At 46.5% G+C, this 25284-nt stretch overlaps 1 protein-coding gene and 1 long non-coding RNA gene across 4 annotated transcripts; both read left to right on the plus strand.

The window, feature by feature from the left end:
• The first annotated feature begins 94 nt into the window (after window positions 1-94).
• Window positions 95-19181, plus strand: LOC106575932 (nuclear FMR1 interacting protein 1-like). Of its 3 annotated transcripts, XM_045699665.1 has the most exons (11): window positions 98-1747; window positions 2820-2890; window positions 3374-3478; window positions 6844-6906; window positions 10496-10572; window positions 17302-17394; window positions 17574-17753; window positions 17864-17989; window positions 18370-18611; window positions 18771-18932; window positions 19138-19181. In XM_045699665.1, the coding sequence occupies exons 1-8, from the start codon at window positions 1537-1539 to the stop codon at window positions 17868-17870; spliced, it is 807 nt and encodes a 268-aa protein (XP_045555621.1). In that variant the 5' UTR covers window positions 98-1536; the 3' UTR covers window positions 17871-17989; window positions 18370-18611; window positions 18771-18932; window positions 19138-19181. The 3 variants fall into 3 exon arrangements, with proteins under 3 accessions (XP_014008158.1, XP_045555621.1, XP_014008157.1); XM_014152683.2 differs by lacking the exon at window positions 19138-19181 and having other exon boundaries at window positions 95-1747; window positions 3377-3478; window positions 18771-19074; XM_014152682.2 differs by lacking the exon at window positions 19138-19181 and having other exon boundaries at window positions 18771-19074.
• A 1275-nt stretch (window positions 19182-20456) lies between these two features.
• Window positions 20457-23860, plus strand: LOC123728213 (uncharacterized). Its single transcript, XR_006760086.1, has 2 exons — window positions 20457-22528; window positions 22623-23860. It is a non-coding gene; the product is annotated as an uncharacterized lncRNA (long non-coding RNA).
• The last annotated feature ends 1424 nt before the right edge of the window (window positions 23861-25284 follow it).

The raw sequence follows: 25284 nt of genomic DNA on the forward strand, positions 1-25284 counted from the left end.
TACCATGATGATCTGGACGAGACTACAGAATCAAAGGTAAGAATCTCTGGATTAACTATCTAATGTTAGCTAAATGTAGTAATGAATAAATTGGCCACATTTTTAAATGGACAATTCTGTGAACTGTCTTGTACCATTTTAAATTGACACAATACCTGTTAGCAAAGATGTCAGCGAGGGATGACTTGCAGGAGCTTGCAGGCATTTGCAGTTTTGCATGATGTCTGCTTTGATGATAATTACTATTTTCGAATCTGAGAGTAAATTGAGACTAACATATTGATTAAAATCACCTTGTCCGAGAGAGATTTAGATGGTTATGAAAACGTAATGCCAGGGTAAGCATACAAGAAACACAGCCCCTATTTTAAAGTGTTTCTATAATCCTCTATGGGAAAAATCAATGGTGGAAAAACCATTGGAACCATTTCCCTTTTTGACCGTTAGGTTTTATGGCAATGACACCTCTACAGTGGGGCTCTATGGGACGAGCCTTGATTAGAATACTGGATATACATATGAAGTGGACAGCAGTAGTTATATAGGATGAACCTCTTTGACCGTTAGGTTTTATGGGTATAATGACACCTCTACAGTGGGGCTCTATGGGACGAGCCTTGATTAGAATACTGGATATACATATGAAGTAGACAGCAGTAGTTATATATAATGACACCTCTACAGTGGGGCTCTATGGGATGAGCCTTGATTAGAATACTGGATATACATATGAAGTGGACAGCAGTAGTTATATATAATGACACCTCTACAGTGGGGCTCTATGGGATGAGCCTTGATTAGAATACTGGATATACATATGAAGTGGACAGCAGTAGTTATATAGGATGAACCAGGACTAGAATACAGTATATACATATGAACTGGACAGCAGTCCTCTACAGTGAGGCTCTATGGGATGAGCCTTGATTAGAATACTGGATATACATATGAAGTAGACAGTATAATGACACCTCTACAGTGGGGCTCTATGGGATGAGCCTTGATTAGAATACAGTATATACATATGAAGTGGGTAAAACAGTATGTAAATCTTATTAAAGTGACCAGTGTTCAGTCACTATGTACATTGGGCAGATATAATTCTACATGAGTTTGGTTTCATAAACTACATGGTTTATGGTAAATTTTCATTATACCTAAGTCGTTGTTACTTCAAATAATGATATTATTGAATTGTTTTTGGTTGGCGTAAACTAGCGGATATGACGTTGTCTGGTGAACACGCTTTGCAGACGTAAACTTGTCGCGTTCATGTGCACGTCGGAACTAGGAAACTCAGAATTGTCCGACTGGCTGACTGATTGAAAGCGGTACGTGTATATAAGTACCACCAGTAGTTGTATAGTCGGAAATTTCACAGTTTCCTAGTTTCAACTAGGACGTGAATGCAGCAACTGGAGCAGAAACACACATGTTGTAGCTGTTCTAGTTATACCTCAGTGGTCGTAGCTAGACAAACATTTATACAAACGGATTTAATCGACAACACATTGAAGAAGAGGCGCCACCTACATCATGAATGATTTTGGAAGCTACCCTCCGCCGAACTTTGTCTCTCCTCCTCCGGGTTCGATGGTGAGACCGCCGACGTTCCTTCCACCTCCGAGCAACTTCCAGCCCGTTATGTGGAACTGGTACGAGCCACCGTCCGAGCCGTGGAGATATAACGGCCAGGGAGAACACTGGAACGGCGGCCCCGGTCCAGGTCGACCCAGAGGCTCATATGGTGAGTATTATACTAACTAGGAGAGTTCTGGTTCTAGCAGCGGCCTGGTAAAGAGGCTTCTTTACACGGTCCATAGGTTGACACGTGCCTGGCTGAGAGCCCCTGGTGGACTACTGTTACCTTTACCAATCAGGTCTATTGAAGTAAACCCCCATGACGCCATTTAGTTGGTTAGGTCTGTAGGGCTGACCAAGCTTGGCCCTGTATAATGTACATCTATCATTTGGGCTGGGTTGAACCAGTATCTGTACAGAGGAGATGCTGGTTCAGGTCTGGGTTGAACCAGTATCAGGGCAGAGGAGATGCTGGTTCAGGTCTGGGTTGAACCAGTATCAGGGCAGAGGAGATGCTGGTTCAGGTCTGGGTTGAACCAGTATCTGTACAGAGGAGATGCTGGTTCAGGTCTGGGTTGAACCAGTATCAGGGCAGAGGAGATGCTGGTTCAGGTCTGGGTTGAACCAGTATCTGTACAGAGGAGATGCTGGTTCAGGTCTGGGTTGAACCAGTATCAGGGCAGAGGAGATGTTGGTTCAGGTCTGGGTTGAACCAGTATCTGTACAGAGGAGATGCTGGTTCAGGTCTGGGTTGAACCAGTATCAGGGCAGAGGAGATGCTGGTTCAGGTCTGGGTTGAACCAGTATCTGAGCAGAGGAGATGTTGGTTCAGGTCTGGGTTGAACCAGTATCTGGGCAGAGGAGATGCTGGTTCCGGTCTGGGTTGAACCAGTATCTGGGTTGAACCAGTATCTGAGCAGAGGAGATGTTGGTTCAGGTCTGGGTTGAACCAGTATCTGGGCAGAGGAGACGCTGGTTCAGGTCTGGGTTGAACCAGTATCTGGGCAGAGGAGATGCTGGTTCCGGTCTGGGTTGAACCAGTATCTGGGTTGAACCAGTATCTGGGCAGAGGAGATGCTGGTTCAGGTCTGGGTTGAACCAGTATCTGGCCAGAGGAGATGCTGGTTCTCTTCTCCTGCATCATTAACAGAACAGAAGTGTCAGATTGGTGATGACTGAACTGCACCCAGCCGTAGGCGGCAAGTCATAATATTGTTGTATTGACCTTTGACCCACAGGCCAGAACTTCCATCGTGGACATGGAGGCAGAAGGCATGACTATGGTCGTCCCAACAACCATGGGAAAAAGGTAGTAAATCCACCCTCAAACCAAAAACCAGGTCTGATATATCTACAGGTAACTGCCAAAATAATGCTAACACTTGAGTAAATGAGGGGTACAAAGTACACTGAGTGTATAAACATTAAGAACTCGTTTATAATATTGAGCTTCCCATAGTTGTCAAGTTGGGTGGTGGACAATTCTTTATATACACAGGAAACGGTTGAGTGAAAAACCCTGCAGCGTTGCATTTCTTGACACCAACCTGTGAGCCTGGCACCGACTATTTTGTCTTGCCCGTTCACCCTCTGAAAAGCACACATACACAATCCATGTCTCAAGGCTTAAAAACACTTCTTTAACCCATCTCATCCCCTTCATGGATGTTGGTCCACAGACCCACTGTGGCCCCCTTCAGTTGGCCCTCCCTGTCTCAGACAGGGGAACACTCCAATAGGGTGACTGACTGATTTCAGTGTAATCGGTTCAAATGTTGTGTTTTCTTTCCAGCAGAAAAATAAAAAAGAATCAGAGTTTTCCCATTTCTGTGACCCGTGTGACCGAGGCTTCAAAAACCAAGACAAGTACGACCAACACGTCTCTGAACATGTCAAGGTAACTGATTCTCATCATCGAATGATTCTGATTCGACACGAGGTGATGAACCGAATGTAATGACATCATACTAGGTCATCAGGGTATTAGTCACATGAGCCGAGTACAACAGGTGTGGACCTCAGTGAAATGCCGACTACAACAGGTGTGGACCTTAGTGAAATGCCGACTACAACAGGTGTGGACCTTAGTGAAATGCCGACTACAACAGGTGTGGACCTTAGTGAAATGCCGACTACAACAGGTGTGGACCTTAGTGAAATGCCGACTACAACAGGTGTAGTAGACCTTAGTGAAATGCCGACTACAACAGGTGTAGTAGACCTTAGTGAAATGCCGACTACAACAGGTGTAGTAGACCTTAGTGAAATGCCGACTACAACAGGTGTAGTAGACCTGAGTGAAATGCCGACTACAACAGGTGTAGTAGACCTGAGTGAAATGCCGACTACAACAGGTGTAGTAGACCTGAGTGAAATGCCGACTACAACAGGTGTAGTAGACCTGAGTGAAATGCCGACTACAACAGGTGTAGTAGACCTGAGTGAAATGCCGACTACAACAGGTGTAGTAGACCTGAGTGAAATGCCGACTACAACAGGTGTAGTAGACCTGAGTGAAATGCTTACTTACGAGCCCCTAACCAACAATGCAGTTAAAAAAATAAATAAAATATGGATAAGAAATAAAAGTAACAAGTAATTAAAGAGCAGCAGTAAAATAACAATAGTGAGACTATATACAGGGGGGTACCGGTACAGAGTCAATGTGCGGGGGCACCGGTTAGTTGAGGTAATATGTAGGTAAAGTTATTATTAAAGTGACTATGCATGGTTAATAACAGAGAGGGGGGGGGGGCAATGCAAATAGTCTTGGTAGCCATTTAATTAGGTGTTCAGGAGTCTTATGGCTTGAGGGTACAAGTCGTTTAGAAGCCTCTTGGACCTAGACTTGGTGCTCCGGTACCGCTTGCCGTGCGGTAGCAGAGAGGACAGTCTGACTAGGGTGGCTGGAGTCTTTGACAATTTGTAGGGCCTTCCTCTGACACCGCCTGGTATAGAGGTCCTGGATGGCAGGGAGCTTGGCCCCGGTGATGTACTGAGCCGTACTCCCTACCCTCTGTAGTGCCTTGCGGTCGGCGGCCGAGCAGTTGCCATACCGGGAAGTGATGCAACCAGTCAGAATGCTCTCGATGGTGCAGCTGTAGAACCTTTTGAAGATCTGAGGACCAATGCCAAATCTTTTGTTTCCTGATGGGGAATAGGTTTTGTCGTGCCCTCTTCACGACTGTCTTGGTGTGCTTGGACCATGTTAGTTTGTTGACGTGGACACCAAGGAACTTGAAGCTCTCAACCTGTTCCACTGCAGCCCCGTCGATGAGAATGGGGGTGTGCTCGGTCCTCTTTTTCCTGTAGTCCACAATAATCTCCTTTGTCTTGATCACGTTGAGGGAGAGATTGTTGTCCTGGCACCACACGGCCAGGTCTCTGACCTCCCTATAGGCTGTCTCGTCATTGTCGGTGATCAGGCCTACCACTGTTGTGTCATCTGCAAATTTAATGATGGTGTTGGAGTCGTGCCTGACCGTGCAGTCATGAGGGAACAGGGAGTACAGGAGGGGACTGAGCCTGCACCCCTGAGAGGCCCCTGTGTTGAGGATCAGCGTGGCAGATTTGTAGTTACCTACCCTCACCACCTGGGGGCGGCCCGTCAGGAAGTCCAGGATCCAGTTGCAGAGGGAGGTGTTTAGTCCCAGGTTCCTTAGCTTAGTGATGAGCTTTGAGGGCACTATGGTGTTGAACGCTGAGCTGTAGTCAATGAATAGCATTCTCACGTAGGTGTTCCTTTAGTCCAGGTGGGAAAGGGGCAGTGTGGAGTGCAATCGAGATTGCATCATCTGTGGATCTGTTGGGGCGGTATGCTAATTGGAGTGGGTCTAGGGTTTCTGGGATGATGGTGTTGTGAGCCATGACCGGCCTTTCAAAGCACTTCATGGCTACATATGTGAGTGCTATGGGTCTGTAGTCATTTAGGCAGGTTACCTTAGTGTTCTTGGGCACAGGGACTATGGTGCTCTGCTTGAAACTTGTTTGTATTACAGACTCGGACAGGGAGAGGATGAAAATGTCAGTGAGGACACTTGCCAGTTGGTCAGCTCATGCACGCAGTACACGTCCTGGTAATCCGCCTGGCCCTGCGGCCTTGTGAATGTTGATCTGTTTATCGGTCTTACTCACCGGCTGCGGAGAGCGTGATCACGGTCTTCCAGAACAGCTGGTGTTCTCATGCATGTTTTGTTCTTATTTGCCTCGACGCGAGCATAGAAGTAGTTTAGCTCATGTCACTGGGCATCTCTCGGCTGTGCTTCCCTTTTTGTAGATTGTAATGGTTTGCCAGCTCTGCCACATCCGACGAGCATCAGAGCCGGTGTAGTACGATTTGATCATAGTCCTGTATTGAAGAATTGCCTGTTTTGATGGTTCGTCGGAGGGCATAGTGGAATTTCTTCTAAGCTTCCGGGTTAGAGTCCCGCTCCTTGAAAGCGTTAGCTCTAGCCTTTAGCTCAGTGCGGATGTTGCCTGTAATCCATGGCTTCTGGTTGGGGTTTGTACGTACGGTCACTGTGGTGACGTCGTCATCAATGCACTTGTTGATGAACAATGACTGATGTGGTGTCCTCCTCAATGGCATCGGAGGAATCCCGTAACATATTCCATTCTGCTTGCAAAACTGTCCTGCAGCTTAGCATGTCATCTGACCACTTTTTAATTTTTTTTTTATTGATCTAGTTACTGGTGCTTCCTGCTTGAATTTTTGCATGAATCATGAGGATAGAATTATGGTCAGATTTGGCAAATGGAGGGCGAGGGAGAGCTTTGTATGCGTCTCTGTGGGTGGAGTAAAGGTGGTCCAGAGTTTATTTTATTTTATTTTTTATTCCAGACACCGCTGTTCTATCCTGCCGGTGCATCGTATAACCAGCCAGCTGTGTGTTGATAGTGTCGTCGTTCAGCCACGTCTCTGTGAAGCATAAGATATTACAGTTGTGAATGTCATTTTGGTAGTTTAATCTTTTGCGTAACTCGTCGATTTTATAGTCCAAAGATTGCAAGTTTGCTAGCAGAATGGAAGGAAGTGGGGGTTTATTCGATCGCCTATGAATTTAGGCGATCGCCCTACTGCCCTTTTTTCTCCGCCTCCTCTTCATGCAAATCACAGGGATCTGGGCCTGTTCCAGAGAAAGCATTTCCGTTGTTAGTTTACCTTTAGTAAAACAGGCAAAGCATTGTGTCAGTCTACCTTTAGTAAAACAGGCAACGCATTGTGTCAGTCTACCTTTAGTAAAAGCGACTTCTGTTTTCTAGTGCTTGGTTGAAGACTGCAGCTTCACTGCTCATGAGAAGCTGGTCAACATTGACTGGAAAAATGTAAGTAGACCGCCAGCCTCAGCTATTACCCATCAACCCCTCTCATCTATATAGAACCAAGCATTAACCTCTTCCTGTATATATTTTATTTAACCTTTATTTAACTAGGCAAGTCGGTTAAGAACAAATTCTTATTTACAATGACGGCCTAGCAAAAGGCCTCCTACTGGGGCCTGGGATTAAAAATAAATACAATATAAATATGATGAAACACACATCACAAGAGAGACAACACTACATAGAGACCTAAGACGACAACATATCAAGGCGGCAACACAACATGGTACAAACATTACTGGGCACAGTCAACAGCACAAACGTCAAGAAGGTGGAGACCAATACATCACACAAAGCAGCCACAACTGTCAGTCAGTGTTGCTTCTATACATGAATAGAGGGAAGCATTAACCTCCTCCTGTCTGGAACCATGTGTTTAACCTCCTCCTGTCTGGAACCATGTGTTTAACCTCCTCCTCCTCCTGTCTGGAACCATGTGTTTAACCTCCTCTTCCTCCTCCTGTCTGGAACCATGTGTTTAACCTCCTCTTCCTCCTCCTGTCTGGAACCATGTGTTTAAACTCCTCCTCCTCTTCCTGTCTGGAACCATGTGTTTAAACTCCTCCTCCTCTTCCTGTCTGGAACCATGTGTTTAAACTCCTCCTCCTCTTCCTGTCTGGAACCATGTGTTTAACCTCCTCTTCCTGTCTGGAACCATGTGTTTAACCTCCTCTTCCTGTCTGGAACCATGTGTTTAACCTCCTCTTCCTGTCTGGAACCATGTGTTTAACCTCCTCTTCCTGTCTGGAACCATGTGTTTAACCTCCTCTTCCTGTCTGGAACCACGCGTTTAACCTCCTCTTCCTGTCTGGAACCACGCGTTTAACCTCCTCTTCCTGTCTGGAACCACGCGTTTAACCTCCTCTTCCTGTCTGGAACCACGCGTTTAACCTCCTCTTCCTGTCTGGAACCACGTGTTTAACCTCCTCTTCCTGTCTGGAACCACGCGTTTAACCTCCTCTTCCTGTCTGGAACCACGCGTTTAACCTCCTCTTCCTGTCTGGAACCACGCGTTTAACCTCCTCCTCCTCTTTCTGTCTGGAACCACGCGTTTAACCTCCTCCTCCTCTTTCTGTCTGGAACCACGCGTTTAACCTCCTCCTCCTCTTCCTGTCTGGAACCACGCGTTTAACCTCCTCTTCCTGTCTGGAACCACGCGTTTAACCTCCTCTTCCTGTCTGGAACCACGCGTTTAACCTCCTCCTCCTCTTCCTGTCTGGAACCACGCGTTTAACCTCCTCCTCCTCTTCCTGTCTGGAACCACGCGTTTAACCTCCTCCTCCTCTTCCTGTCTGGAACCACGCGTTTAACCTCCTCCTCCTCTTTCTGTCTGGAACCACGCGTTTAACCTCCTCCTCCTCTTCCTGTCTGGAACCACGCGTTTAACCTCCTCCTCCTCTTCCTGTCTGGAACCACGCGTTTAACCTCCTCCTCCTCTTCCTGTCTGGAACCACGCGTTTAACCTCCTCTTCCTCTTCCTGTCTGGAACCACGCGTTTAACCTCCTCTTCCTGTCTGGAACCACGCGTTTAACCTCCTCTTCCTGTCTGGAACCACGCGTTTAACCTCCTCTTCCTGTCTGGAACCACGCGTTTAACCTCCTCTTCCTGTCTGGAACCACGCGTTTAACCTCCTCTTCCTGTCTGGAACCACGCGTTTAACCTCCTCTTCCTGTCTGGAACCACGCGTTTAACCTCCTCTTCCTGTCTGGAACCACGCGTTTAACCTCCTCTTCCTGTCTGGAACCACGCGTTTAACCTCTTACATCTAGACGTTCCGCTAGCGGAACACCTGCTCCAATATCCAATGATAGGCGTGGCGCGAATTACAAATTCCTCAAAAATACAAAAACTTCAATTTTTCAAACATATGACTATTTCACAGCCATTTAAAGACAAGACTCTCCTTTATCTAACCACACTGTCCGATTTCAAAAAGGCTTTACAGCGAAAGCAAAACATTAGATTATGTCAGCAGAGTACCAAGCCAGAAATAATCAGACACCCATTTTTCAAGCTAGCATATAATGTCACAAAAACCCAGAAGACAGCTAAATGCAGCACTAACCTTTGATGATCTTCATCAGATGACACACCTAGGACATTATGTTATACAATACATGCATGTTTTGTTCAATCAAGTTCATATTTATATCAAAAAACAGCTTTTTACATTAGCATGTGACGTTCAGAACTAGCATACCCCCCGCAAACTTCCGGGGAATTTACTAACAGTTTGCTAAATTACTCACGATAAACGTTCACAAAAAGCATAACAATTATTTTAAGAATTATAGATACAGACCTCCTCTATGCACTCGATATGTCCGATTTTAAAATAGCTTTTTGGTGAAAGCACATTTTGCAATATTCTAAGTACATAGCCCAGCCATCACGGGCTAGCTATTTAGACACCCGGCAAGTTTAGCACTCACCAATATCAGATTTACTATTATAAAAGTTTGATTACCTTTTGTTGTCATCGTCAGAATGCACTCCCAGGACTGCTACTTCAATAACAAATGTTGGTTTGGTCCAAAATAATCCATCGTTATATCCGAATAGCGGCGTTTTGTTCGTGCGTCCCAGACACTATCCGAATGGTAAAGAAGGGTCGCGAGCATGGCGCAATTCGTGACAAAAAAATTCTAAATATTCCATTACCGTACTTCGAAGCATGTCAACCGCTGTTTAAAATCAATTTTTATGCAATTTATCTCGTAAAAAAGCGATAATATTCCGACCGGGAATCTCCTTTTTCGGCAAACAGAGGAAAAATCACAAAGACGGGGGCGGCCAGGGCACACGCCTAAGCCCACAGTCCCTTGATCGGCCACTTGAGAAAGGCGATAATGTGTTTCAGCCTGGGGCTGGGATGATGACATTCTGTTTTTTCCCGGGCTCTGAGCGCCCATGGAAGACGTAGGAAGTGTCACGTTAGAGCAGAGATCCTTTGTAAAAGATAGAGATGGCAAAGAAGTTCAAGAAATGGTCAGACAGGCCACTTCCTGTAAAGGAATCTCTCAGGTTTTGACCTGCCATTTGAGTTCTGTTATACTCACAGACACCATTCAAACAGTTTTAGAAACTTTGGAGTGTTTTCTATCCAAAGCCAATAATTATATGCATATTCTAGTTACTGGGCAGGAGTAGTAACCAGATTAAATCGGGTATGTTTTTTTATCCAGCCGTGAAAATACTGCCCCCTAGCCATAACAGGTTAACCTCCTCCTCCTGTCTGGAACCACGCGTTTAACCTCCTCCTCCTGTCTGGAACCACGCGTTTAACCTCCTCTTCCTGTCTGGAACCACGCGTTTAACCTCCTCCTCCTGTCTGGAACCACGTGTTTAACCACCTCCTCCTGTCTGGAACTACGCGTTTAACCTCCTCCTCCTGTCTGGAACCACGCGTTTAACCTCCTCCTCCTGTCTGGAACCACGCGTTTAACCTCCTCCTCCTGTCTGGAACCACGCGTTTAACCTCCTCCTCCTGTCTGGAACCACGCGTTTAACCTCCTGTACTGTCTCCTATAGAATCATGCTCCAGGGGCAAAGAGAATCAAGCTGGACACTCCAGAGGAGATTTCTAAATGGAGAGAGGAGCGGCGCAGGTCAGTACTGTAGTATGTTGTTAAACATGGTAAAGCTTTGCTGTCAGATCCAGTCACTCATCAGCAATGCTTTTGTTTCCTCAATTTCTCTGGAAATGACTACTTTTGGATTAGGTCTTATTCTGTGGTCCATATGAACAATGTGCTGTTACCACCAGTATCAGGGCCTAAAATTAACACCTGCCAAATTTGGGTAGGTTTTGGCAGTAGTAAGATGTCTATTTTACCAGCCGTGTTGGCGGGTGCTCGGGGCTCCACAGTGAAGGGCTGGGCGCAATACTGTATTTGACCATGTACTGGTGTTGATGCATGGACTGGTTTGGGTTTTTACTTTACCTAATATAACAGTATTTTAATGTTTGCTTTGTTAAATGTAATGCGCTGTGTTTAAAGTAAATTTTAATACTTTACTTTGCTACTTGAGTCATCTCTCGCCTCTCTCCATGCGGCTTTACACCGACCTAGCCCCGCCCCCTGTCACTCAAGGGGCTCGTGTTCCTCGACCACGAGACACGTGTGTTTAGTCTCTGCTTGGTCAACCGGTACCCCCTGTATATAGCCTCCACATTGACTCTGTACCGGTACCCCCTGTTTATAGCCTCCACATTGACTCTGTACCGGTACCCCCTGTTTATAGCCTCCACATTGACTCTGTACCGGTACCCCCTGTTTATAGCCTCCACATTGACTCTATACCGGTACCCCCTGTTTATAGCCTCCACATTGACTCTGTACCGGTACCCCCCTGTATATAGCCGCCGCATTGACTCTGTACCGGTACCCCCCCCTGTATATAGCCTCCGCATTGACTCTGTACCGGTACCCCCCCTGTATATAGCCTCCGCATTGACTCTGTACCGGTACCCCCCTGTATATAGCCTCCGCATTGACTCTGTACCGGTACCCCCCTGTATATAGCCTCCGCATTGACTCTGTACCGGTACCCCCCTGTATATAGCCTCCGCATTGACTCTGTACCGGTACCCCCTGTATATAGCCTCCGCATTGACTCTGTACCGGTACCCCCCTGTATATAGCCTCCGCATTGACTCTGTACCGGTACCCCCCTGTATATAGCCTCCGCATTGACTCTGTACCGGTACCCCCCTGTATATAGCCTCCGCATTGACTCTGTACCGGTACCCCCCTGTATATAGCCTCCGCATTGACTCTGTACCGGTACCCCCCCTGTATATAGCCTCCGCATTGACTCTGTACCGGTACCCCCCCTGTATACAGCCTCCGCATTGACTCTGTACCGGTACCCCCCCTGTATACAGCCTCCGCATTGACTCTGTACCGGTACCCCCCCTGTATACAGCCTCCGCATTGACTCTGTACCGGTACCCCCCCTGTATACAGCCTCCGCATTGACTCGGTACCGGTACCCCCCCTGTATACAGCCTCCGCATTGACTCTGTACCGGTACCCCCTGTATAGATAAGAGTTTGACCGATTTCAAGTTTTCATAACAATCGGTAATCGGCATTTTTGGATGCCGATTATATTGCAATCCACGAGGAGACTGCGTGGCAGGCTGTTACGCGAGTGCAGGCAGCAAGGAGCCATGGTAAGTTGCTAGCTAGCATTAAACTTATCTTTATAAAAAACAATCAATCTTAACATAATCACTAGTTAACTACACATGGTTGATATTACTAGTTCAACTAGCTTGTCTTGCGTTGCATATAATCAATGCGGTACATGAAGCTGTCACTTCTCTTACGTTCAGTGTAAGTAGAGTCAGGGTATATGCAGCAGTTTGGGTCGCCTGGCTCGTTGAGAACTGTGTCACTTCTCTTACTTTCACTGTAAGCAGAGTCAGGGTATATGCAGCAGTTTGGGTCGCCTGGCTCGTTGAGAACTGTGTCACTTCTCTTACGTTCAGTGTAAGCAGAGTCAGGGTATATGCAGCAGTTTGGGTCGCCTGGCTCGTTGTGAACTGTGTGAAGACCGTTTCTTCCTAACAAAGACCGTAATTAATTTGCCAGAATTTTACATAATTATGACAACATTGAAGGTTGTGCAATGTAACAGCAATATTTAGACTTAGGGATGCCACCCATTAGATAAAATACAGAACGGTTCCGTATTTCACTGAAAGAATAAACGTTTTGTTTTCGAAATCATAGTTGCCGTATTTGACCATATTAATGAATTAATGCTCGTAATTCTGTGTGTTTATTACGTTATAACTAAGTCTATGATTTGATAGAGCAGTCTGACTGAGCGGTGGTAGGCAGCAGCAGGCTCGTAAGCATTCATTCAAACAGCACTTTCTTCCGTTTACCAGCAGCTCTTTGCTGTGCTTGAAGCACAGCGCTGTTTATGACTTCAAGCCTATCAACTCCCGAGATTAGGCTGGCAATACTATAGTGCCTATAAGAACATCCAATAGTCAAAGGTCTATGAAATACAAATGGTATAGAGAGAAATAGTCCTATAATAACTACAACCTAAAACTTCTTAACTGGGAATATTGAAGACTCATGTTAAAAGGAACCACCAGCTTTCATATGTTCTCATGTTCTGAGCAAGGAACTTAAACGTTAGCTTTTTTTACATGGCACATATTGCACTTTTACTTCTCCCACGCTGTTTTTGCATTATTTAAACCAAATTGAACATGTTTCATTATTTATTTGAGACTAAATTGATTTTATGTATTATATTAAGTTAAAATAAGTGTTCATTGTTCATTCAGTATTGTTGTAATTGTCATTATTACGAATATTTAAACACAAATCGGCCGATTTAATCGGTATCGTCGTTGAAAAATCATAATCGGTTGACCTCTAGTATAGAGCCTCGCTTGTTATTTTACTGCTGCTGTTTCATTATTTGTTACTTTTATTTTCTATTTACTTATCTATTTTTTACTTAACACTTATTTGTATTTATTTTCTTAACTTAAAGCATTGTTAGTGAAATGCTTGCTTACAAGCCCTTAACCAAGGTCGGCACCTGTTGTATTCGGTGCATGTGACAAATAAAATTGGATTTGATATGCAGCAATGTTGATGACAACAATGCTGTTTCCACTTTGCTTCTTAATATTAATCCACTAGCGTTCTGTAATTACACTATTAGCTAATGCTAATTTCTACCTAGCTAACAAATGTACTGAGTCAGAGCAAACGTAACTAGCTATACAGCCTGATAATACCAGTGATGGTGTAGAACTAAATCTGCATATTTTTTGTGCAACTGTAACTTCTAAATCAGAGGAAAACACGAAGCAAGAATATGTTAGCTACATGAAGTAGCTAAGAGAGAACATTCAATGTAGCCAAATATTATAGGGTCTCCTAGGAAACACTTGTCAACACTTTGGTTCCTACCCTGTCACTATATCTCCTCCCTGGCATTTTCATTTGTTATATCAAACACTGTAATCAAAGTGCACAATATTATATTCTAACTATAGAATTTGAATAATCATTCTAATTCCAACATTTCACCCTGGTGTTATGCTCTAAATCACAAGTCAAATTGCAATTTCAACATTTGGTTAAAAATAAGGCCTAGATTGTTTTCCCATATCATGCAGCCCTACGTGGCATTGTGGAAATGAGTGCAGAATATTTGGGGGGGTTGAATTGAACAGTATAAAACATTCAGAATAGAGAAAGACCCATTGATATCACTTAGACTGTACAGTAGGTGTTGCCACCCGGGGGTAATGTACAGTAGGTGTTGCCACCCGGGGGTAATGTACAGTAGTTGTTGCCACCCGGGGGTAATGTACAGTAGGTGTTGCCACCCGGGGGTAATGTACAGTAGGTGTTGCCATGACCCCAGGGGTGGCAACACCTAATGTGGGTCGACATTCAGAGACTTGTCCCGAAGCCAATCCTGCGTTGTCTTGTGCTTAGGGTCGTTGTCCTGTTGGAAGGTGAACCTTCGCCCCAATTTGAGGTCCTGAGCGCTCTGGAGCAGGTTTTCAGCAAGGATCTATCTGTACTTTGCTCCGCTCATCTTTCCCTCGATCCTGACTAGTCTCCCAGTCCCTGCCTCTGAAAAACATCCCACAGCATGATGCTGCCACCACCATGCTTCACCGTAGGGGTGGTTCCAGGTTTCCTCCTGACGTGATGCTTGGAATTCAGGCCAAACGGTTCAATCTTGGTTTCAACAGACCAGAGAATCTTGTTTCTCATGTTCTGAGAGTCTTTAGGTGGCTTTTGGCAAACTCCAAGCTGGCTGTCATGTGCCTTTTACTGAGGAGTGTCTTCCGTCTGGCTACTCTACCATAAAGGCCTGATTGGTGGAGTGCTGCAGAGATGGTTGTCCTTCTGTAAGGTTCTCTCATCTCCACAGAGGAACTCTAGAGCTCTGTCAGTGACCATCTGGTTTTTAGTCACCTCCCTGAACAAGGCCCTTCTCCCCTGATTGCTCAGTTTGGTCGGGCGGCCAGCTCTAGGAAGAGTCTTGGTGGTTCCAAACTTCTTCCATTTTTAAGAATGATGGAGGCCACTGTGTTCTTGGGGACCTTCAATGCTACAGAAATGTTTTGGTCCCTTCCCCAGATCTGTGCCTCGACACAATCCTGTCTTGGAGCTCTACGGACAATTCCTTCGACCTCATGGCTTGGTTTTTGCTCTGACATGCACTGTCAACTGTGGGACCTTATATAGACAGGTGTGTGTCTTTTCAAATCATGTCCAATCAATTGAATTTACCACAGATGGACTCCCAAGTTGTAGAAACATCTCAAGGATGATCAATGGAAACAGGATGCACCTGAGCTCAATTTCAAGTCTTGCAAAGGGTCTGAATACTTATGTAAATAAGGTATTTATTTTATCTAAACACCTGTTTTCGCTTTGTCCTTCAAGGGATATTGTGTAGATAGCTTTTTTTAATGTTTTTTTTTTATTTAATCCATTTTAGAATACGGCTGTAGCGTGGTAAAAGTCAAGGGGTCTGATACTTTCCGAAAGCAGTGTGTTTTTGCTCCAGTATCTTTAGCTGTCTATAGAAGCATAGACAGGTATTTTGTTAGCTGTCTATAGAAGCATAGACAGGTATTGTGTTAGCTGTCTATAGAAGCATAGACAGGTGTTGTGTTAGCTGTCTATAGAAGCATAGACAGGTGTTGTGTTAGCTGTCTATAGAAGCATAGACAGGTGTTGTGTTAGCTGTCTATAGAAGCATAGACAGGTGTTGTGTTAGCTGTCTATAGAAGCATAGACAGGTGTTGTGTTAGCTGTCTATAGAAGCATAGACAGGTGTTGTGTTAGCTGTCTATAGAAGCATAGACAGGTGTTGTGTTAGCTGTCTATAGAAGCATAGACAGGTGTTGTGTTAGCTGTCTATAGAAGCATAGACAGGTGTTTTGTTAGCTGTCTATAGAAGCATAGACAGTATAGGTATTTTGTTGGCTTTAAGGGTATTTTTGTAGTGGTTCTTTTTCAGGGTAGACCAGGGTCTCATTCTCAATGGTGACCTGAGAACAAACAATTCAACATCATTCAGTGAAACAGATACAGCTGTTTCAGATTCACTACTTTTCAATAACACTAATTATTACAATCAACCAAAACACTCAGAAACCAGAGTGAATGTATTCCTCATCAGCCTCCTAAACGGCCCTATTCGCACCAGGGATTCAAGATGGAATGAGGATGGTCAGTTGTTCCTAACATGGGGGGCCTTGAAACTAACATGGGGGGCCTTGAAACTAAAGGCTAATTTCCCGAGGTTGGTAGAGACACCGAACCTCGAGTTGTGAGGGGGTTTGGTGCCTCGTGTTTTTCTACTTTGACAGACAAATGAGATGTTGGAAGCTTGTACAGCAGAGCTTTCTAACCAAGAGGGGAGAAATGAAGTGATCTACTGGAATTTAGAGGTCCAGCTGACCACCTGATAACTGATGTGTTGATGAGTATTAAACCTGTGTTCTCAGTCAACTGACCTGGTAAAATGTGAACACTGCATCCCAGAGTAATGGCTGCTGCATTCTGGTAAATGGGAAGCCCCATAATCAAGAGCTGCAGGAAAGTTGAGTGTCCAGCCTGCTTTCTGTTTAGGGAAAGGCCTGGTCTAGTTCTATAAAAAGCTTTGAATCTCAGCTTTACCAGCTCATCTGTCTCTTTTTATTTTTACATCACATTTTTGCTAATCCAAAAGCCCAAATATTTATAGTTGGGAACCTGCTCAATGAGAGGACCATTCAATGCATCAAGGCTGCTCAATGAGGGGACCATTTAATGCATAAATGTGTGAACCATCTGAAATATCTCTACGAGAATTAGAAAAAACAAGATGTATTTAGTTTTTTCCCGCATGAAGGACAAATTTCAAATCCACAAGGGCTTTCTGCAACGTAACCAAATCCGATGGCGGCTCTAACGGCCTGGCCGGCGGCTCTAACGGCCTGGCCGGCGGCTCTAACGGCCTGGCCGGCGGCTCTAACGGCCTGGCCGGCGGCTCTAACGGCCTGGCCGGCGGCTCTAACGGCCTGGCCGGCGGCTCTAACGGCCTGGCCGGCAGCAGGGCGGCTCTAACAGCCGGGCCTGGCCGGCGGCTCTAACAGCCTGGTCAGCAGCGTACATAAGTGTCATCAGCATATAGATGAATGTTACAGGTTTTTGCAGATATACCAATATTATTAATATAAAGAGGATGGGTCCCAAAATCAACCCTTGCGGGACACCTTTTAGTAATTTCAAGGTCACTTGACACTATCAGAAAGCACACACCAGAGCTTTGTCTCTGTCTGTACAGGAACTACCCAACCCTGGTGAATGTGGAGAAGAGGAGGAAAGTGATGGATGCCAGGGAGGAGACTGGAGCGGTGCTGGAAACTGCTCAGTTTGGGTATGTGTACTTTCTTCTTCCTACATTTTATTTATTTTTATTGGTTGGTACAAGTTAGGTTACAAATACAACAGGATGATATTGTACTGATGCACCAGTTTCCTCCACTGAATAGTTGGGACCGATATGAGCTGAACTATTAAGGCCATGCTACAACATGCTGTGTGTCCTGTTGTCAGGAGGATGAGGGGTAGAGGGCGTGGACAGCGTGGTGGAAGGTGGCAGATGGGCCAGACCAGGTCCTCATCAGTCAGAGAGACCACCACACCCCACTCAAACCCCCAAGGAGAGGCCTCCACCCCTCACTCAGTACCCCAGGGAGGGAGACCCCCTGGGGGCTCTTGCCAACAGCGACCCAGGTCAGTCAGTGATCCAGGAACCTGCCAGAGACGAGCTTTTTAAAGGTCCTAATGTCTGTTCCTGTATACACAACCCCTGTTGACTCTGACCCTTACTCTGACCTCTGTAGACTCTGATACAGAGGAGCCAGTCAGTGGAGGTGGGGTGACTGTGGCCCCTAAACAAATTACATCAGGGCTGGGATCTCTGATGGCCAGCTACGGCTCCATGAGCGACAGCGACCAGGAACCACAAGGTGAGCTTTAACCCTTTCACACGTACCATCACACGGGGTGTGATCGTTCTACAGTGGTCCCTCCTTTAAATGTCTGCTGCCTGTTTTTCCCCCCCGTGTGGAGGCCTGTTTTCTGTCTGTCTGTCTGTCTGTGTGTGTGTGTGTGTGTGTGTGTGTGTGTGTGTGTGTGTGTGTGTGGAGGCAACAAACAGAAGACGTCGCCAATGATTCCACTGTTTTACTACGGACTTGTTGTTGAATCTGAAAGACCTAAAAACAGCTTTTAAAATGCTATGACGTCTAAAGCTTGACTTGTTACTTGTCATTTTAGTTTTAATATTTTTACTTTCATTAAGTTTCATTGCTCAACACGTTGAGATGTAAACTTAGTGGTGTTTCAGTCCTGCCCATCCAGAGGACCAGTCAGCTGCTGAAGGAGAACCAGGCAATGCTGAAGGCTCTGCCAGCCAAGCCCCAGAACAGTGCTTCATCTGGGGCTAAGAGACCCTACCCTGAGCCCCCCCGGGAACCACAGCCTGGGTCTGGTCCTCATAGACCTGGTCAGGGGAGAGGAAGAGGAGCGAGAGGAGGACGAAACAACATGGACACCCCCCAACAGCGCCGCGCCACTCTGCTTGCGATGGTAAGACACCGGGAAAGAGGCAACAAGGCACAACTGATTTTACAAAGTGTTGAGATAAAAGCTAAACATTTTCAAGTCTGTATTGTCAATGTAGTTAGCATGTGTTGTTAGCATTTTTTTTAACCTGCTGAATGGTTCTATGACCCCTGACCTCTACAGTTACTGGCCCCAAACATCCGCCATGAGAGGAACGTGCTCCTGCAGTGTGTTCGCTACATTGTCCGAAACAACTTTTTTGTACTGGAGGGTCAAACTCAGGACCAGGATGGAACTCGGGGCAGAACAGTGACCACAGGTGACCTTGACCCACAGACACAGGAAGTAAGAGCAGATGATTTACATTTACATTTACATTTAAGTCATTTAGCAGACGCTCTTATCCAGAGCGACTTACAAAATAGTGCATTCACCTTATGATATCCAGTGGAACAACCACTTTACAATAGTGCATCTAAATATTTTAAGGGGGGGTTAGAAGGATTACTTTATCCTATCCTAGGTATTCCTTAAAGAGGTGGGGTTTCAGGTGTCTCCGGAAGGTGGTGATTGACTCCGCTGTCCTGGCGTCGTGAGGGAGCTTGTTCCACCATTGGGGTGCCAGAGCAGCGAACAGTTTTGACTGGGCTGAGCGGGAACTGTGCTTCCTCAGAGGTAGGGAGGCGAGCAGGCCAGAGGTGGATGAACGCAGTGCCCTTGTTTGGGTGTAGGGCCTGATCAGAGCCTGAAGGTATGGAGGTGCCGTTCCCTTCACAGCTCCGTAGGCAATCACCATGGTCTTGTAGCGGATGCGAGCTTCAACTGGAAGCCAGTGGAGAGAGCGGAGGAGCGGGGTGACGTGAAAGAACTTGGGAAGGTTGAACACCAGACGGGCTGCGGCGTTCTGGATGAGTTGTAGGGGTTTAATGGCACAGGCAGGGAGCCCAGCCAACAGCGAGTTGCAGTAATCCAGACGGGAGATGACAAGTGCCTGGATTAGGACCTGCGCCGCTTCCTGTGTGAGGCAGGGTCGTACTCTGCGAATGTTGTAGAGCATGAACCTACAGGATCGGGTCACCGCCTTGATGTTAGTGGAGAACGACAGGGTGTTGTCCAGGGTCATGCTGAGGTTCTTAGCACTCTGGGAGGAGGACACAAGGGAGTTGTCAACCGTGATGGCGAGATCATGGAACGGGCAGTCCTTCCCCGGGAGGAAGAGCAGCTCCGTCTTGCCGAGGTTCAGCTTGAGCTGGTGATCCGTCATCCACACTGATATGTCTGACAGACATGCAGAGATGCGATTCGCCGCCTGGTTATCAGAAGGGGGAAAGGAGAAGATTAATTGTGTGTCGTCTGCATAGCAATGATAGGAGAGACCATGTGAGGATATGACAGAGCCAAGTGACTTGGTGTATAGCGAGAATAGGAGAGGGCCTAGAACAGAGCCCTGGGGGACACCAGTGGTGAGAGCGCATGGTGCGGAGACAGATTCTCGCCACGCCACCTGGTAGGAGCGACCTGTCAGGTAGGACGCAATCCAAGCGTGGGCCGCGCCGGAGATGCCCAACTCGGAGAGGGTGGAGAGGAGGATCTGATGGTTCACAGTATCAAAGGCACCAGATAGGTCTAGAAGTATGAGAGCAGAGGAGAGAGAGTTAGCTTTAGCAGTGCGGAGAGCCTCCGTGACACAGAGAAGAGCAGTCTCAGTTGAATGCCCAGTCTTGAAACCTGACTGATTAGGATCAAGAAGGTCATTCTGAGAGAGATGGCAGGAGAGCTGGCCAAGGACGGCACGTTCAAGAGTTTTGGAGAGAAAAGAAAGAAGGGATACTGGTCTGTAGTTGTTGACATCGGAGGGATCGAGTGTAGGTTTTTTCAGAAGGGGTGCAACTCTCGCTCTCTTGAAGACGGAAGGGACGTAGCCAGCGGTCAAGGATGAGTTGATGAGCGAGGTGAGGAAGGGGAGAAGGTCTCCGGAAATGGTCTGGAGAAGAGAGGAGGGGATAGGGTCAAGTGGGCAGGTTGTTGGGCGGCCGGCCGTCACAAGACGCGAGATTTCATCTGGAGAGAGAGGGGAGAAAGAGGTCAAAGCACAGGGTAGGGTAGGTAGATTTGAGGGCTCTACTCCCAGCTACCTCTGTGGTTGGTCCAGATGAAAAAGGTGACCAGGTGAAGTCATCACTAGAAGGTACCCAGAAACCACCAGTCTGTCAGGGACCTTCAGAGGTGGACATTTTGAATGATGAAGATGTCCATCCTGAGGAGATGCCAGGTGCAGCCTCAAACCCTGATGTCATAACTCAGCTGAACTCTAACCCTGGGGTCCTGGGGACTGTGGCTGAGCAGTCTGTAGCCCAACAAGTGGGAGAAGACCAGAGCATGGAGGAGAACACACACAGTGGACCATCCTGCTCACAGTCACAACCCCTCCAGGGAACCCCAATGGACTTGGCTGTGAATGCTAATGATGGAGATGGTTACCCTGGAGACCACTCCCAGACCTCCATCCCCAACTACGATGATGAAGTCTGGGAGACCCAAGACCCCTGAAGTCACCCCAACCCTTCAATCAAGACTGTCACCCCAACCCTTCAATCAAGACTGTCACCCCAACCCTTCAATCAAGACTGGCACCCTTACCCTGCCATCAAGACTGTCACCCCAAAAGCAGATTTATGCTTGATCCAGAAATGACTTCCGGAGTCTTGCAGAGGCCAAATCAAGCTCCGTACCGCATCGCCGTGCACCTCACAAATTTTGTAACCATGCGGAGCTCTGTATAGCTCCGTTTTGACATGATTGGATGACTGTAGTTGGGGGCGGGACTTCCTGGAGAAATGCAAAATCACTTCCTTCACAACAGCTCTGAAGCATGAATGCCCTGACTTCTGTAGAGGCCGTATCGCAGTAATTGCTGTACGGCCATATCGGATTGACCATGCAGAGCCTTTAACCCTTAAATCAAGACTGTCCCCTTGACCTTTCACCTTGTCTCTGATGTTGGTGAGTTATTTCCCGACAGTCGTTTATGTTTTCATCTAAACATCAACTACCTCGGGCATTTTATTTGTACTCTTCTTTTTTCAACATGGAAATAAATGACTTGTTCTACTGTGGAAATATAACCCAGGAAATCGATAGTTCTTGGACCATCTTTGTCCTTTTTCAAATCAAATTTTATTTGTCACATGCTCGTGTTTAGCAGATGTTATTGCAGGTGTAGCGAAATGCATGTAATCCTTTCAAGCTTTTAGTTTGACTCTCAATGAGGGAGCTATTTTCTGCTCTTAAATGAGTGTTGTCTCCTGTTCTCTAGAGACGCTGCGTCTGTAATGTATTAGACCCTGGGAGGGGAAAGGGGGATACCTAGTCAACTGAATGCCTTCAACTGAAATGTGTCTTCTGCATTAAACCCCTCTGAATCAGAGGTGCGGGGGGCTGCCTTAATCGACGTCCACGGCGCCCGGAGAACAGGTAATGGAGGACATCAGGTGGATCCAGGTCTGGGTGTTGGGCAGAACCCCTAGATCCTGGGGAACATCAGGTGGGTCTGGGTGTTGGGCAGAACCCCTAGGTCCCGGAGAACATCAGGTGGATCCATGTCTGGGTGTTGGGCAGAACCCCTAGGTCCTGGAGAACATCAGGTGGATCCAGGTCTGGGTGTTGGGCAGAACCCCTAGGTCCTGGAGAACATCAGGTGGGTCTGGGTGTTGGGCACAACCCCTAGGTCCTGGAGAACATCAGGTGGGTCTGGGTGTTGGGTAGAACCTCTAGGTCCTGGAGAACAGGTAATGGAGGACATCAGGTGGATCCATGTCAGGGTGTTGGGCAGAACCCCTAGGTCCTGGAGAACATCAGGTGGGTCTGGGTTTTGGGCAGAACCCCTAGGTCCTGGAGAACATCAGGTGGATCCAGGTCTGGGTGTTGGGCAGAACCCCTAGGTCCTGGGGAACATTAGGTGGGTGTTGGGCAGAACCCCTAGGTCCTGGAGAACATCAGGTGGATCCAGGTCTGGGTGTTGAGCAGAACCCCTAGGTCCTGGAGAACATCAGGTGGGTCTGGGTGTTGGGCAGAACCCCTAGGTCCTGGAGAACATCAGGTGGATCCAGGTCTGGGTGTTGGGCAGAACCCCTAGGTCCTGGAGAACATCAGGTGGGTCTGGGTGTTGGGCAGAACCCCTAGGTCCTGGAGAACATCAGGTGGATCTGGGTGTTGGGCAGAACCCCTAGATCCTGGAGAACAGCAGCAGTGTTAGAGGTTAGGAGACTGACGTCAACAAGCAAACACACAGGTTACACTTTACTGGGAGAACATTGTGATGGATTAGTGCAGTGTTATAAATGGGAGAGATGTACTTTTTAACACTTTAGGACGGTATAGCCTACCTCAAACTGGTCCCCCTCTGAGTCCGAGCAGCTAATCAGACTGATCTGAACTCACTGCTTCTGGTGGACGGGATACTTCCTGGGGAGCTCGGACAGTTGACGGTCCTAAAGTCTTTTGGAGGTAAATTGAGGTACATTTTTATAAGCTCAGCATAACTACAATTTTTTTTCTCAAATGTCAACCAGAGTTTAACATACTTTATCTATTGGGCTTCACCAAAGTGTAGGGCATCAGGGCTTTCAGTGTTTGACAATTTTAGCCTGTAAATCTTGGTGGGGCAAAGGGGAGACCAGTTTTTAGATGCATGCCAGCAAAGCCACTGCGCAACACTAAACAACACATTAATTGCACTATTATGGTGACAAGCGGGGCCCACAAACTGTTAAGGAACAACACCTTACCACTGCTACACCTGGCTATCAGCGGCGCCTTGTCTGGCAGCGAAACAGTTCATTCAGCCTGTTGGATTCGTGGTAAACTTTGAACATTGAGATATTAAAGACATCATAGATCAGACGCTTAGTGTATAAAAAGAGACTGGCTTTATGTCCGAAGGTAATGGGTCTCTGTAGAAAGACAGATGGCTTTGGAATGTGTTGGGTGGACGGGAGGAGATCACAGGATCGCTATAGGGGAAGCGGATGGACATCTGTGGATTAGGCGAAGGAGGGGTTGAGTTCAAGAGGTCAGGCCAGATCCCCTGAAGGGAGTAATAAGGGTTTAGTATCCTGTTACCCTCTTCCTGTGGAACCATAAGATGTAAGGATTGGAGAGAAGGAGGGGTGTCTAAAGTGGAGTGTATATCTACTAGTGGTGGTGGGAACATGTTTTTGTCTGAATTACAGCTGTAACGAACCTTTGGGAAGAATTAAACTTGGTTAAGCTTCTCTAGTGTCCGTGAATTATTTACTCTGAATAATTAGAACCTAACAAGCCTCATTCACTGCCTTTCAAAAAACATAGCTGATATGGCTGACTTGCTTAAACAAATGTGGTTTCTACTGACAATTGAGATGTACAAATTATGGCTTAAGGGGACGACGAGTGGATAATAGGCGATCCGAAATTACGATGAAGACGTTGATGAACGAGCTAGGATGGACATGGTCAAATCTAAATAAAATGGTATTAGTCACATGCGCCAGATACAACAGGTGTAGTAGACCTCACAGTGAAATGCTGAATACAACAGGTGTAGGTAGACCTCACAGTGAAATGCTGAATACAACAGGTGTAGTAGACCTTACAGTGAAATGCTGAATACAACAGGTGTAGTAGACCTTACAGTGAAATGCTGAATACAACAGGTGTAGTAGACCTTACAGTGAAATGCTGAATACAACAGGTGTAGGTAGACCTTACAGTGAAATGCTGAATACAACAGGTGTTGACAGACCTTAAAGTGAAATGCTGAATACAACAGGTGTAGACCTCACAGTGAAATGCTGAATACAACAGGTGTAGGTAGACCTTACAGTGAAATGCTGAATACAACAGGTGTAGGTAGACCTTACAGTGAAATGCTTACTTACGAGCCCCTAACCAACAATGCAGTTTAAAAAAAAAATGGATAAGAATAAGTGATAAAAGTAACAAGTAATTAAAGAGCAGTAGTAAAATAATGATAGTGAGACTATATACGGGGGATACCGGTACAGAGTCAATGTGCAGGGCACCGGTTAGTTGAGGTAATATGTACATGTAGGTAGAGTTATTAAAGTGACTATGCATAGATAATAACAGAGTAGTAGCTGTGTAAAAGGGCAATGCAAATAGTCTTGGTAGCCATTTAATTAGGTGTTCAGGAGTCTTATGGCTTGGGGGTAGAAGCTGTTTAGAAGCCTCTTGGACCTAGACTTGGCGCTACGGTACCGCGTGCCGTGCGGTATCAGAGAGAACAGGTTATGACTCTTGTGGCTGGAGTCTTTGACAATTTTTAGGGCCTTCCTCTGACACCGCCTGGTATAGAGGTCCTGGATGGCAGGAAGCTTGGCCCTGGTGATGTACTGAGCTGTACTCACTACCCTCTGTAGTGCCTTGCGGTCGGAGGCCGAGCAGTTGCCATACCAGGCAGTGATGCAACCAGTCAGGATGCTCTCGATGGTGCAGCTGTAGAACCTTTTGAGGATCTGAGGACCCATGCCAAATCTTTTCAGTCTCCTGAGGGGGAATAGGTTTTGTCGTGCCCTCTTCGCGACTGTCTTGGTGTGCTTGGACCATGTTAGTTTGTTGGTGATGTGGACACCGAGGAACTTGAAGCTCTCAACCTGCTCCACTACAGCCCCGTCGATGAGAATGGGGGCGTGCTCGG

Source organism: Salmo salar, chromosome ssa17 (genome assembly GCF_905237065.1).
Source record: "Salmo salar chromosome ssa17, Ssal_v3.1, whole genome shotgun sequence".
Lineage (NCBI taxonomy): Eukaryota > Metazoa > Chordata > Actinopteri > Salmoniformes > Salmonidae > Salmo > Salmo salar.

Excerpts from the sequence above, each read along its gene's own strand:
- LOC106575932 (XM_045699665.1), top strand. The coding sequence starts at position 1,537 with ATGAATGATTTTGGAAGCTACCCTCCGCCGAACTTTGTCTCTCCTCCT. Across the intron at positions 6,907-10,495 it reads TCAACATTGACTGGAAAAAT|AATCATGCTCCAGGGGCAAA; the intron begins GTAAGTAGACCG and ends TGTCTCCTATAG. Across the intron at positions 17,395-17,573 it reads CTGGAAACTGCTCAGTTTGG|GAGGATGAGGGGTAGAGGGC; the intron begins GTATGTGTACTT and ends TCCTGTTGTCAG.